Source organism: Heteronotia binoei, chromosome 16 (genome assembly GCF_032191835.1).
Source record: "Heteronotia binoei isolate CCM8104 ecotype False Entrance Well chromosome 16, APGP_CSIRO_Hbin_v1, whole genome shotgun sequence".
Lineage (NCBI taxonomy): Eukaryota > Metazoa > Chordata > Lepidosauria > Squamata > Gekkonidae > Heteronotia > Heteronotia binoei.
The window spans coordinates 50,122,543-50,137,708 of record NC_083238.1 but is presented as its reverse complement, the minus strand read 5'-3'; the positions used below and the strand labels follow the sequence as shown (position 1 = coordinate 50,137,708).

The 15,166-nt window shown below is 41.5% G+C and overlaps 1 protein-coding gene across 2 annotated transcripts in view; it reads right to left on the bottom strand.

Annotated features, from left to right (window-relative positions):
- Positions 1–14,425, bottom strand: part of SATB2 (SATB homeobox 2) — a 258,561-nt gene extending 244,136 nt beyond the window's left edge. For both annotated transcript variants that reach the window (XM_060257220.1, XM_060257221.1), the window contains exons 1-2: positions 14,270–14,425; positions 12,971–13,198 (exon numbers count right to left, since the gene is read on the bottom strand). In XM_060257220.1, the coding sequence (XP_060113203.1) occupies positions 12,971–13,139 (169 nt within the window). In that variant the 5' untranslated portion in view covers positions 13,140–13,198; positions 14,270–14,425. The remainder of the gene's footprint in view (positions 1–12,970; positions 13,199–14,269) is intronic.
- Between the last annotated feature and the right edge of the window lie 741 nt (positions 14,426–15,166).

Sequence of the window (15,166 nt, the reverse complement as noted above, 5' to 3'; positions counted from 1 at the left end):
TTGACCCTGAAAGGGCAATAGAAAGCTTTGGAGCTGTCTTGCATGTAATCTCCCCCACTGAATCGCGTCAGTCATGGAGATCAACAGCCCCTGTAGCTTTGCAAGAGACATCAGTGGAGAATAGGTGCTCTTTATGACCGAAATTGCTGCCTCTCTGATCTTCCAGATCTTGGCTTCCGGGAGAAATAGTCACGTTTCTGGCGTATCTATTATAACTCCCAGGTGGTTCTAACCTTCTCGGTGGGTCCAGAGCACTCTTTTGAAGATTCACTAGAAACCCTAGTGATTGAAGACAAGTGATTGTTTGTGTCGTGATGTAGTGTGCTGCAGTCTCCGAAGATGCCCTGATGAGAATGTCATCCAAGTATGGATATACCCGAATGCCTCGTTCCCGTAACATGACAATGGGGGCTGTGAGCATCTCCGTGAAGAATAGAAGAGCTCTGAATGGGAAGTGACGATTCCTGTAACAAAAACAAAGAAATTTCCGATGACCTCTGAAAACACGAATATGCAGATACGCTTCCATTAGATCTACTGACGTGAGAAATTCGTTCGGCTGCAGTGACTCTGTTATAGCTCGCATTGTTTCCATCCGGAAGTGTTTTGTCACTATGAACTTGTTGACATATTTCAGATCTAGCACTGCTCTCAGTCTCCGGATTTTTTTGGAACAGTAAAGAAAATCAAATATACACCAGATTGTAATTCATTTGGTGGAACTGGCTCAATTGCTTTTATATCTAGCAGGTGCTGAATAGCCTGAAGTGTAATTTCGATTTTCTTTACATTTCTGTGGCTTGGAGATTGCAGAAACCTTTGAGGTGGAAAGGACTAAAATTCCAGTTTGTATCCGTCAACAACTATCTCTTTGCACCAAGTGTCTGCTGGTGAAGCCATCCACTGTTGAGCGAAATGGTGGAGGCACCCACCAACCGGAATCTCCAGGTAGTCATGCCTTTGGCTTGGAATCTCTGCCTGGTTTATCTGCCTGTTTGTTGCCGGACTTGTTGAATCTGTTTCCAAAGTTCTGTCTATGAAAGGGCTGCCTTGAGCCCCATGAGGATCCTCTGTTCTCTTGTCTGAACCTGGGCAGGGGACGTTGTGAACAAAAGGACGATGAATATGTCTGTCTTCGATCCTGTCTTCGGAGAAATTTTGGCATTGCCTTTTTGTCCTTTGTCTCCACCAAAATCTTATCTAATGCCTCTCCGAACAGACATTCGCCCATGAATGGGTATTACATGATGATATTCTTAGAGTGCGCGTCGCTGACCAGGCCCTCAGCCATAGGGTCCTACGCGCTGCTGCTGCTGAAGACATTACTCTTGAGACAAATACTAAGGAATCCAAAGTGGAATCAGTTGAAAAAGAAACCACCTTTAGAACTCTATTGGCCCCGTCAATGGCCCTGGCATTTTCCTCAGATATCATTTGAATCAACTTTCGCATCCACACAATGCTAGCTTTAGGAACCATGGATCCTATTGCCGATGCTTTAAGGATCATAGCTGCCCCCTTATGTGACCTGCGTAATGCAAATTCTGCCTTTTTGTCTATTGGGTCCTTTAGAGATCCCTGCCCGACTTCAGATACCAGACCATAAGACTGTAGTGTGGTGATGGGTGCATCAACTAAGGGAACCTGGAGGAAAGAGGAAAGATGGTACAATTTCTTTTAAGAACCGGGTATTGCTTGTTAGCAAATGGCCTTTTCCATTCTGCTCTCATTGGACGCTCAAAATATGCCGGAAAGCGAAAAGCCTTTCCTGAACCCACTTGTTTTGGAAAGAATTCCACATCACCTTCCTTGTGTCTCTTTTTGGGTCTATCTCCTTCCTCCTCACTAACATCTAATGCAATGAGGGTTTTAGACAATAATTCTGAGCTTTAAAAAACCTTGCAGAAGGCTCAGGCACCTCTATTGCTGACTCTTCCTCATCCAAAGAAAACTCACCCTCCTCCCTCACGCTATTCTGATCTTCCCTTCCTTGCATTGATCCCCTTGCGCCATCCTGGGCATTTAACAGCTTTTGGGCTGCTTTAGTGGGCCAATGTGATTTTCCCGACCCCATAGGTCTTTTGGGAAGGTGAGAATGAGAGGAAGAGGAGGATGAGGAAGACCTATTTCTCCTTCTGCTCCTCTTAGGGAAGCACACCTTTAGACCCTCCAGAAGTTGGCTAGAAAGGGAGGCTATAAATTCCCGGGACAGCACAATCGGGCCAACTGCTCCCTGTATAGCATCTTGCCCATCCACTATCTGGGCTCCTCATGAGGAGGCTCTGGGGGTAGAAAAACTGCCCTGTGCCATTAAGCCCACAGCAGCGGCATTACTGGGCCCCACAAAATGCCTTGCCGGCTTGCATTGCTCACTGCCCTCGGCCTATGACGCCATCGCGTTCTCCGTGCCTTCCCTCTGTCTTCGCACACTTCCACGGCTTCAGCTGTGCTGCGGCCGCTTTTGGAGCAACCACAAAGCGGCGATCTTGTTGGGGAGTTCTGAGCAAGCCAACTATGGGTCTTGCCGGCTCCGCTCAAGCCTCTTGTCAGTCTTAAGGGTTCCTGCTCCCCAGCCGACAGAAAGCCGTCCTCCTCCCTTCTGGACATAAGCAAACTGCCCTCAGAAATCTGCCTCAGTAGTGGCAGAAAATGGCCGCTGGGAGAACAAGGCGGTAATAAAAAGCTTCAGACACCGGGAAAATGAGGCACAGACAAACACAGGGACTTAGAGACAAAGTCCAACAATCAGGAACAAACAAAGAATAAAAAATAAAAAGGAACAACTTGTATTTTCCTCACACCGCTACAAAAGGATCAGGCGAAGCCTGACAGTTGCTGCTCTCCCTGATGAGGCAGGAAAAGAACTGAAGGCAGGTGCTTCCTAACAGGAACAGGAAGTTCAAATATTTAAATTTTCCTGCCTCCCTGAAAGAAGGTTAGGAAACACCCACAAGATGTCCTCCTGCCTCAGAGGGAGAACAGCAGTTACTAAAAATCTATCCATATCTACCAAGCTATTTTCACCTATTTTTACCATAAGTGCGAATTTTAGCTAACCAGATGAAGTAAACTAAAAACTACTTCCATTACTCTGCATTTTCTCAAAGTCTAAAAATTGGTGGAGTATGTGACAGGTCCATCTCATTTTTCTTAATGATGTTTTTATTATTCTTTCACCCAATTAAAATAGAAATGGATATTGCATCTTCTGACTGTATAATTGTTATTGTAATCTGTTTTCGATCACTGCTTGGGAAATTGGTCCAAAACAACATAAACTATCCACCAGCCTCAAAATACAAGTCATTTTCTTTTACTACGACACTTACAGAGACATCGATCATGCTGTTCTGCAAGCATGTGAGTATTATGGCAAAAAAGTTATTTGTAAGTTGGAAAAAGACATTACGAAAGGCACCTTTTTACTGCAAAGCAATGCATAACTCATAACAGAGAATTTTATTCCTTAATAGCCAATAAAATACAAAATATCAAATCTAAGAAATATGCATATCCAGCTCAAACATAAATAATGCAAATGAGCAATCTAAAATATGAGCATATTTCTTTAAAATAGATAGGTTATTCAAAGGGCACAGAACATTTTTAGCATAACTCCCTCAGCACTATTTATCTTGATAAAAAAATCCACCTAAAACATTACGTCATCTCAATTCTGAACACAATAGGTTAGATACAAAGTCATCCTCTACTAGCACAACAGTGAGGGACAATTTTCTACCCCCTCCCTCCAAAACCAGGTTCTCGGTGTCAACTCTCAAAATATCCCATAAATACCCCTAAAAAAGCAAATACTACATTATCCCTTTTATTATCACAAAACTATGCACGAGCTTTCATCACCCTCTACACTTTTTATCCTGGATGGTAAGGGGGGGAGGAAAGAAAGGGGGTTAAGGCCTCTTGAACAGAGTGGTGGCAAGCAATGGGGGACTGAAAGGTTACACGGGGATTTGATTGGTGGAGCCTGGACTCCAACGAGGCCCCACTGTAGCTACGGGCCTGCCCCCCACTATAGATTCCTCCCCCAATCTGTTTCTGAAGGTCCTTGGAGCAGCATTCCGGTGAGCAGAGTGAGCTGTACCAAGATGGGGGAGCTGGGAAAGATCCTTGACTCATCTCACAGTGCCTAAGATCCAAGCTATTTACACAAATTTAAGGGACAGGAATTTATTTTCAAATATGTGCAAACAGTGAATATATTTATTGCACTTGGATGTTGTTATTTTGCTCTCAACTGTTGTCCATTCCAACCAAGTTCCAAACACTGCTCCAAATGATAAAAAACAATAATCAGATTATTGATAGGATGTTGATAGATTCAGATGGGCAGCCGTGTGCAAAAGCTTACATTCTGAATAAAACTTTGTTGGTCTGAAAGATACTACTTGACTCCTGCTTTGTTCTATTGATTGGATGTGTTTGAGTTTTAAAAACAAGCAACCTAGGATAAGCACTGAAATATGAAAAACTATAATTACGTGGTTGATACAAAATCAAGGGAAGCCATCTTAGTATGAAGTTTCTCACTACGTTTTTGCCACACTGGAATGGTACCTCCGCTCCGTCATTTTAAAAACCCATGTACTTGGAAGCCATCTCCATCACTCACAATGATACTTAAAACTGTCACCTACAATGATATTTAAACAAGAACCTAAGCACACTTGCAGGGAATAAAGTCTACTTTCTTAGCAGCATACACTCCCCAAGAATAGTTTCCACTGAGAATGGTTTATATGCATCACATTAATAAGGCAATTGTCAAAGGTACAGACAAACAGGTGACAACTGTCCTCCACACAGTCCCAGCATTTCAGGACAAAAACCTGAATGGCCATGGAACAAAATAGGAGTCAATTCTCATCTCGAAGACCAACACATTTTTATTCAGAATGTAAGCTTTCGTGTGCTCTACTTCATCAGACAAGGAATCAGGTATATATATTCTGACTCCTCCTCTGATGAAGAGTGCTTAGAGCACACAAAAGCTTACATTCTGAATAAAACTTTGTTGGTCTTCAAGGTGTAAATTGACTCCTACTTTGTTCTACTGTTTCAGACCAACATGGCTGCCCACTTGGATCTATCTGAATGGTTATAAACCAGAATGTCTCATATTTACAGTTGCTGGGTAAGTGCTCTTGCAATCAAGAGAACTGCTATGGGCCACATCCATAGTTTGTCTGGGCCACATTATGATGCCAATGGAAGTGAGTCGCCCAAGAAAAGTTCGGACATCTCATGGGTAAAAATAAACTGTGTGAACCAATCATAAATTATGGGGTATGGAGTTCTCTTGTACGCTTTCTAACAAAAATAATCTTTTGTTCATATACAAAGATAATCAAATTATCCACACTATAATCTTATTACTCTTAGACGTTAAAATGGGTACCCTTCGACCACAGCTTCCGTCACACCTAATGAAAGGCCCAAACTGCGCAAAGAAAAAAAACAACCCACAATCCATCTGTTGACAACTGTATCCCTATCACTACTGCACATCTACAGAATTATTAATTTCTCACAGTATAGCATGTTTTAAGTCTCAGAACCCGAAACATGGTCCGATCCCATCTTTATGGATATAGAACAATCCTGCCTACATTAAACACCACTAGTCTTTACTACACAGAAGTAATAAAACTACTAATCCTTTCCGATGTTGAGATGAACCTTATAGTATCCGACTAAATAAATTTGCTTCATTCACCACATGCACACTCTGCAAGAAGCCATAGCATATTTTTCCAGCAAATGTGTAGGGTTTAAAAAAAAAAAAAGGCACGCACATAAAACATGTGAAGATGCCTAGCACTTTACAGGTTAACTGTGAAAACGTTTTGTAAACAGTAATTTCTATAATTCATAATGTGAAACAACACTAAAATGCTGAGGTCTTTGCTTCTCAGTTTTCACAGATTTTTTTCACTGAAGTTTTCACATTACCATAAGACTCACAGGGACAGAAGACCCTCCAGAGAAACTCAGCAGCAAAACCGTTTGTTTAGTCTTATTTCCGTACCAAATGCTTTTTAAAAATTACAGCTTTATTTAGAAAACGGTTTAATTTGGTACACAGACAGACAGAGATGTTCTCTTTTCTATTGGGCTGATTTGATGAGAAACTCGAATAAACTTTTGGCGTTTCCACATACACACACAAAAAACAAAACAGTGAGTGTTTTTAAAAAGTGAAGCAATCCAAAGCAGGTCAGATGAGAGTTTTTTTAAAAGTGAAGCAATTCAAAGCAGGTCAAATACATCTAAATATTACTGCACTCAAAAGAATTAAACACGTTATTGAGCATTTAATGCCCACTGATTTCAATGAAATTAAGCATGCTTCAGTAGCTCTCAAATATGTACGCAGTTTCAACCTGCTTTATGATTCTCCATCTTTCCAGAAATCATTCTGGAAGCCAAATAGTGTGCGTGGAGAGGGGTAGTTTTAGCATGTCTGAATTAATCAGATGTATAAACTAATTATACAAGGATAACAGAAGGCTCAAATTAGGCCTTTTTTGTCATTCTCAGCAAAGAATTATTTTTAAAAGAAACTTATGCAACAGATACTTAATCGCAACAAGAAAAGGCAGCATTTTACATGTTATAATAATTACAGAAAACACCACGTACACGCCTCTAGGAACTCTGATCCATTCAAGCTTTCTAGATGCGCATACAAACTTCTATACTTTATCCATTCCCTGCAGAACATACCAGTGCAACAAAATGTTTGACCGCAACAACCGTAGCAAGAAGCACTGTTGTAAGCCAAAGGTAACAGGAATTGAAGTCCAGTATATACAGCAAGACTTCCTCACACGCATTCAGGATTTCCATGTTTTCCCCAGTTACCACTGTAGGTGTTCCAAAATTAAAACAGCAATGTAAGAATTGATAATAGTAATATGATTGACCTCAAAGAAATAGTTACTGCAAATATTGTCAAATATGTCAGAGTGGAAGATGTCTCAACCGATTCTCTTTTCTGAACCCCCAAATCAATTGTAACCTCATTCTTACACAAACACAAGATAAATGTTTAGCTCTCCGCAATGAACACTTAGCTTAAATATGGTGGGAAAGTTCAGCATAGCAAGAGATAGTTAAGTATACTTCTCTGAAATCATCAACTCCTCAAATGTTTGTCAGTTGTGGCTTTAGCTCTTAAAACAATTTCACTTATAGAATGCCTTGATACAAAAGTGCATCTGTTTCTGCAGAGTTTATACAGTAGGAACCAATTAACTTAAGATTGATTCATCATTTATCTCTAAAAAAGAGTTACATTTTAAGTACACTCTGTAGTTCAAAGCCACTATTTGCTCTTGCCGAAAAAGTACTTTCCCTTTTAGACAGCACTGTCAATTTCCCCCCCCCCTCTTTCTTTCTCTCACACACACAAATATAGACACACACATACACACAGAGGCAGACAGATGTTATATCCGCTAAACACTGCCTTTGGTTGTAAAACACCTTCAAGAAGTCACTAACAGTATCTCGGTACTGCTCAAAGATGGGTCTGTAAACTTGAAACACCATTAACTAATGCCAAATACAGAAAACAGCCTCTTCCAGCCTAAACTAGCCACTATATTTTATGTAGCTACAAGATTAACTGCCCAGTGTCTTGAAGTGCAGATGTAAGGCTTTTTTCCCTACTCTCAATTCAAAATTATTCCCAAAGATAACACTGAGATATGAGAAAACACATCGCCAGTGATGAAGCATTATTACATGTTCTTGCATTCATGCTTCAGATGCAAAGTTTAAAAACAAAAGCCAGGCCTCATTCTTCATATACCAATTTTCTCTCTTTCTGTCTTGCTGGGGGTGGGGGGAATGTAAATTAGTTCAGCTTTTTATTGCCAATGGCCCTTTTCCTACCACTGAAGTCCTATCTACACACATACATGATTGTCAAACTTTGCAAGGTTCAAGTTTTCCTCCAGCACACAATAAATCCTAATAATCAAATTGAAATTAGTATCTACAGTAACAATGTACGGCTATTAGGATGCCTTCTGCTATCACTGGTATTGTTACATGTTATTTACTTTATGGTACAGACAGAAAGGCTACATTTATGATAAGCGGCTAATAAGCTATTAATTTAAAAAAAAATCTGGAAAATGCAGCTTGCTGAAGAGTATAGATCTCCTTTATGAACTTCTCACAGCATTAATGCCTCCATTGTGTGTAGGTTATGTGGGAACAAGCCCAACTGATTTCAGAGAAGCTGACTTTTAAGTTTAAGGTGCACTGAGGAAAGCAATCTGACACATTTTATTTGGAAATTAATCCTAATTATATTTCTGTCGACACCATTTCCAAATATACAGACTTAGGCCTTTGTTCTGGCAGTATATGAAAGATGCAACATAGAAATGGCCAATGTCTAAAACGGTTGATTCCAGCTTGTAGGGCAGCAAGCCTGTCTTTGTGACTTGAACTAACTCCCAACATCAATGCTCGCTTCGCCCTTACAAACGTAAGACATATCCCTGACACAACAGACACACAAAAAAAGTACTGAAAGAACAGCTAGATTTGAGGCCGGTGGTGCTTCGAACAAGATTTTCATGGTAGAGCACTTATACCCCCAAAATCTGTTGGTCTCTATAGCAGACCAACTCAGCTATATCTGAAAAAGTAGTGAAAGGCTTAATCAACATTTGCAAGAAAAGCTATCATTTGAAAGCAAATTGTGTTAAGGGCTGTTACAAAGTACATTCAACCAGCACCCTCATATTAGTCTTCGATATATCCTACCTGAATGTGCCAAGCACAGGTAGTATTTTAGAAATATTAATAATGGGCAACATACTCTCCTAGACCTTGCTCCGCCTGCTACCAGTACGACACAAGTGTGAACAGAGGTGTGCTAGGCCTTAAAAGACATACTGTGATCCTCCTTAGAAGGAGCCAGTACTGAATACAATGGGACTCACTTCTGGGTAAACATGCATATAATATGGTTCTGTATTCGACACATTTTGCCAGACATTTAAAACTCAGTTGACATTTGTCTGACATTAACCCAGCTTTCTAGAATAAACCTAGTTTGCAAAAAAAAAGGGGGGGGAGGAATATTTGATATAGGTCACTAAGAACATGTACCAAAAAAGTTGGTTTTCCCAGTCAAACATTAAAGTGAAACTACATTAATATGGGTTTCTGTATATGTAGAGCCAAGCAATTCTTGAATCAGACAAATTCAAATATACAGAATTGAGTAATATTAGGTGTACTGCTGAATGAATCTTCAGAAACAAGACATTGTAGGAATCAAACGGGCAAATGAAACATGACCCGGTACCCAGTAGCCTATGCTAGATTTGGGGGTTGACACTTCTGTGGAATCTGCTTTACAGCATAGAATGCATGAAAGGGAAAAAACCAGTCTGTTTGAAAATAAAACTCCCCCAATTTCAACAGAACTTGCTCCCACCAAGTCAGTGAGAGAAGGATCACAGCCCTAGATTATTATACTGAATTCTACTTGAATTCCTCAGATTCATGATTTTCCGCCTCCAAGAATTAACAAAATACTCCATGAACACTTTAAAAAAAAAAAAAAGAAAAGCTGAACAGCCATGAACGCAGATACATTTTAATCAGGGATTTCACAAATTTCAGTTACTGGTCATTAATCACCCTTTTTCAAACTCCTTATGGAGCGCATTACTAACTGAAGGAGGATGCCAATTCTGGTAAGTGAATGTTACCCAGCAGGGATATAAAGCTGTCAACACCACAGAGCTCTTGCTTGCTTTAACCTCTCTCCCAGGCATCATATGCGCTTTAAAGAGATATTCGCCTTTTTCTCCCATAGACTTTCTATAAAAACTGCCACTCATGAATATCACAGCACTTTTGTTTTATTACATACACGGTTAAAACAGACCACTTAGATAACAGGTCTATCTTGAGGACCTGCTAAGAACACGCAAGGCAAAAAAAAAAAGTTAACCCTCACAAGTGCAGCTAAAACTAGCATTGTGAACAGTGCAAAATTTGGAAATCCCCCGAGGGAGGAAACTACCAGGCCACACGTCTGTTGCTGAAACATCTTTAAAGTTTAATTTTTCTACTGAATTCCAGAAACACGAATAGACCACAAGAATATCTTTCTGTGAAATCTTTTAACAATGGCTTAAAAAACAACAGAACACCATCTTGCAACTCCATAACCTTGATTTTTTCCCTTTGCTTATGAAATATCAGAGATGAGAAATATATTAACCCAGTACATACTGATATTTTAATTACTGCTTTCTTTTTTCAAAGGCTTAAGAATATATTCTAAGCAAGTACTGAGCATTAAAGTTGAATGTACTGGAAAATTAATAGAAAAAACAAGAACTAAAGCTTTACGGATCATCTTTTAAAAGCTACTTATTTAGAATCTAGTAACATCTCTTTCATACAGACTAACTATAAGGAAATATCTTAGGAAGTCCTTTCAAAATACTAAATCTTTCAATATAGTTAACTATTTGCTATACAACCCTTTACTGTAGTTGGAAAGCATATTGTTAGTGCATTTTACAGGCCGGAGACTTGTACATGTGACAACAGTTTCCTTTTGGGATAGATTTTCTCTAGTCTAATCAGATTTCAATGTTCCAGTGATAAAAGGACAAAATTTTGTGCCATTTCAAATTTGTCTTTGGAAACCACGTAAGCTTCCAATCAAAACACGAGTCATAATCTGAATACACTACAAACAGCAAATAATTTGTTTACCAAAAGTCTTTAGGAGGACAGTGGCAAAAAGCCTCTTATGATAGTTAATGCAATTAACTCTTCTAAAATATAATAAATGCAAAATAATGCCATCATTGCCTGATCAAGACAATGTACTCTGCTACTACTTAACTAATCAGTGAATATAGCTGATCTGAAAATAAGTTATACAAACTTGTCTTGGACTCTCTTACAACATACACAGAAACCAACAAACAAGAAAATTACAAGAATCTGCCGACACGACAAGGTTTTAAAAACTCTGTAGTATGACTTCTTCATTTGAATCAGTAATAATGCAGTAATTCAGAATCAGTTAATGCTCTTAGAGCACTGAAGAACTAATGCTTTCACATATAGCTGAATGAAACTCTCTATCCTATTCCACACCTAATTCAATCTTTTTCACTGATACCATCACAAACCCTTCATAACTTCTTATACAAAAGCATACTTACAATTTGAAAGCTTGCATAAGCCAACATTTTTGAATAACCCTTCTGCAACTAAGTGTGCATTAGCGAATTACTAGACAACATTAATGGAAACTTAGAATCTTTTCCTAAAAATAAAGGAGCTGAGTTACTTCTAAGCAATCCTGATTGGTTCCAAGATTCTTGTCGAACATTTATGATCACCTGCAAACCTTTTAGTGCTCTATTATGACTGCCGTTATTTTCTAACATAAATACTGAAATGTTTAATGTCAAATCTATTTTTCCTTTTGCCCACAGGTGCACACCAGTAGGAGTTACCGAGAGAAAGAAATGCATTCATAATAAAAGCTCAATGTTAAATATTCTTAACTAAAACTTAGCACATAAATAATTTCGGGGGGGGGGGGACAGAGAGTGCTAAAGCTGCATGCTCTCATCAGTCTTTGGTAATTACTAACATGCCTAAGCAAAGCATGTTTAGCACAGACACTGCACTGCTAAAAATTAGTGCACTGGTACCATGCCACACTTTTCCAATCTCTCAAAAATCTACCTGCAGTATATTTTGGCTTCAGTACTGTGCAGTAAGAATGCTGTCCACCAGTAAGGCTGAGTTTGTAGCATGCTTTCAAGAACGGCGGCCTGCATGCCAGCTTTATCACATCACAGCATTCGAGCAGTTTAAACACAGTCTGAAGGAATGGCTCTTGATGTGACAGAATAAATCAAGACCTTTGAGTGGCTTAGGGTCTGGGGATCTTCAGAAAATCTTCTACTTAAGGCAGTGAAAGTAAAACCACATCAGAGAGCACAACGCTCAAGTGTGTCAAGAAGCAAGACAAAACTGTATAAGCTCGGTCGAGCAACTATCAGTACAAAAAAAAAAAGCAGTCCATAGTCACTACCCTTAAAAAGCGATAGAATCTTTGCCTACTTAAGTAAAGACTTTCTAATACCAAGAATTTCAAGTGAGCCAGTATACACAGTAGAGCAGTTTCCCCTGTTTTGTAACAATTATTCATAAAACTATAATAGAGGCAAATGTTATTTCTGCCTGTACTAAAATGCCCAACTTGCCCAGCTTTGTGAGCTAAAAGTTCAATCTTATGCAAGTTTACTCCACTCTGAGGCTGTTCATTTCAATAGGCTTAGGTTGAAGTAACTTTTGTATAGGACTGCACTGTAAAAAGCTCTATTTAAACACGACTGACTTCAGGCTACTATAAAAACAAAGGATTTCAAATTAGCCGCCTTATTAAGTTTATATAATGCACCTAGCAAAGATGTAAAGTTCCACGAACAGAATCAGGAGCCATTTGGAAATACTAACTGCTTTATCGCCAGGTCAGATACAGCCTTATTTAGAAAGCAACAGAGACAACAACAAAAAAGCCAAAAAATATTTGTCTTAAAAAACCTGCCAAGCCCTCTTGTTCACCTTTCTAAGAAAGAGGCAAAGAAAGTTAGCAATTAAAAGCTCTCCAGGCCCGGTGAGCTGTGAACTCAGCCAAGCTAACACCTCTGTACAGAGTGGCAAAAAGCCCAAAGTATGCCAACCCTCTATGTAAGCCGTGAGACTGTTTAGTTACTGATGAGAGGCAAACCGAGCATTAAAAGGCGGCCTTGGACCTTCTTCCTGTAATCCTACACCGAGACACACAAGCTTCACTAACCTGAACCTTGACACTCCGTGCCATTAGACCTCCGCTGCCAGTCTGCCATGCATACATTAGTCCGGCCAGGTTTCTTACCTCCCAGTGATTTGGTGACAGAGCCGTTGGGCCTCCCTCGGGCTCCCACCGGGCTGCCATTCTGTTCCAGCCGGGCCACCTTCACTGGGGGAGGACCCTTGACTTCAGGGCTGCCACTCCCTCTGTCCGGGCTCTCCCTCAGGCAGGGACTCTCGCTTCTCCGGTCCATGCTACTCGGAGTTGGAGACAGCGTTCCCACAGGAAGATCACAATAAAAGGAGCAAGGACCTAAAGAGAGAAGAGGAGAGGGAAGGAACAAAACAGCAGGGCTTCAGAAACATCCAAACTCCAACAAACCGTTTCATGCACCTCTGCCTTAGAAGGGGGGGAGGCTTTGGGGCAGGAATCAATGGGATCCACATCACATGCAAGAATCCCCCCAGACACAAGAAGGCTTTGCTATTGCACCTGATTTAACAGGCTGCCTACGATGCTCAGGGAGCCGACAGCCAGCGCAGAACGATTCGCAGAAGTTGATCGTTCATTGAGCTTCAGCTCTATAAGCCAGCCGGGCTATTACCGGAGCTCTTTGCCAAGCTGGGTTTCCGTCTTTGGGATAGAGAGGACAATTTAGAAAAGCCAGGGAGGCAGGCAAACAAATCTATTGAGAACAAGGAGCGGGCACCACTCAAGTGGCTAATGTATTTCAGATGGCGTGTGAATCGAGACAAGGCTTCAGTTTAGGTACCTAGCAGCGCATTGAAAGAGCAGTTCTGGGCTGCGCCAGAACCACAGGCAGAACTCAAGCATCAACTGAGCCCATTTTAAGAGGTAGCCCGGCTTCTTCAAGCTAAGAAAGCAAAAATTCCCCCAAAAGCAGCACGGGTCAGGCAGCGCTAGAAACCGAAACTCATCAAGGCTCATCTCGAATCAGAGTTTCATTTGCTGCCTGGAAAAAAAAAGAGGAAAAAAAATCAAGTTCAGCTTTGCTCAGAAAACTTTCTCCTCTACCCCCCCCCCCCGCAAAAAAAAAAGAAAGGGGCCTGCAAATCCTACTACCAGCAAGGCGGTTCAATATTTCGTGCAGAAAAGCTCTGTCTAGCAGATTGCCTTTGCAAGCTTGACTACACAATGTAGTAAAGCAAAAAAAAAGAGAGAGAGAGAACGGGGCTGGAGAGGTTTGGGAAAGGAACCACAAAGAAACAGGTATTAGGCATTAATATGCAAAAGGATGATACTCCAACCAGACCCCCCCCCACATTCTTATCTAGCCCCCGTTCATTTGTCCCCCCCCCCAAAAAAATCTTAGCTTCCTAAGCTAAATACTTGGAGAAGATGGCCTGGGATTTCCGTACTTACTGCTTATGGTCTGTCCGTAACTTGGCTGAGCCGGGCTCTGTCCATGGATCAAAAGTAGAGAATCCAGGGTGGAAAGTTTTCTTGGTTCCTTCTTGAACCTTCCGATTTCTTCCTTGCCTTATTTTGTCTTTTTTTCCCCCACCCCTCCCCCCCTTTCTCTCCCGGCTCCTCAAGTTTTGTGTTTTTTGGGGATTGGGGGAGTTTTTTTGGTGGGGTTTTTAAAATGCTCTCTGGGTTCCAAACGCCTCTCTCTCTCTCCCCTTGTTCTTGACAGCTGGAGGGAGGGGGGCGAAAGCTCTTCCAAAAAGGGGCACCCGAGGTGGTGGGGGGGGAAAGGGGGGGAGAAGGGAGACAGGAGGAGGAGAAGGAGGGGGCGAGAGAGGGGGAAGCAGGCAGGCTGGGGTCTCTCCCCCACCTTCCGCCAAAAAGAGGGGGGAGGAATCCAAAGAGAGAGAGGGGAGGGGGGAAGAAGAAGCAGAAGAAAAGGGGGTGGAGGAGAGGCTGCCTCTAAAGGGGGCCGCTGTTCTATCCCGCGCCTGGCGGAAAGAAGCGGCTGCTGCTGGGCCGGCCGCCCCAGAGAGCGCCCAGCAGCGCCGGCTGTGTCACTTCCAGTCCCTCCGCCTGCCAGGCGGCACCAGCAGCAGCAGCAGCAACACGCGGGATCTGCCAGCAGCGAGGAGGAGACAAATGGTTATGAGTGGCGTTGAGTCATCAGGCAAAGTGAGTCGTTTGCTGGGGTTGTCCTTCCTTCCTTCCTTCTTGCCTTCCTCCCAGCGGCTTGGGGGGGGGGGATCTTTCTTTTTTCTTTTGGTGTCTCCCTCTCTCTCTCTTCCTCCCCCTTCCCCTCCCGGGATCCAAAATAACAACAGCTCAGCTCCCTCCCCTTCCCCTCCTCGC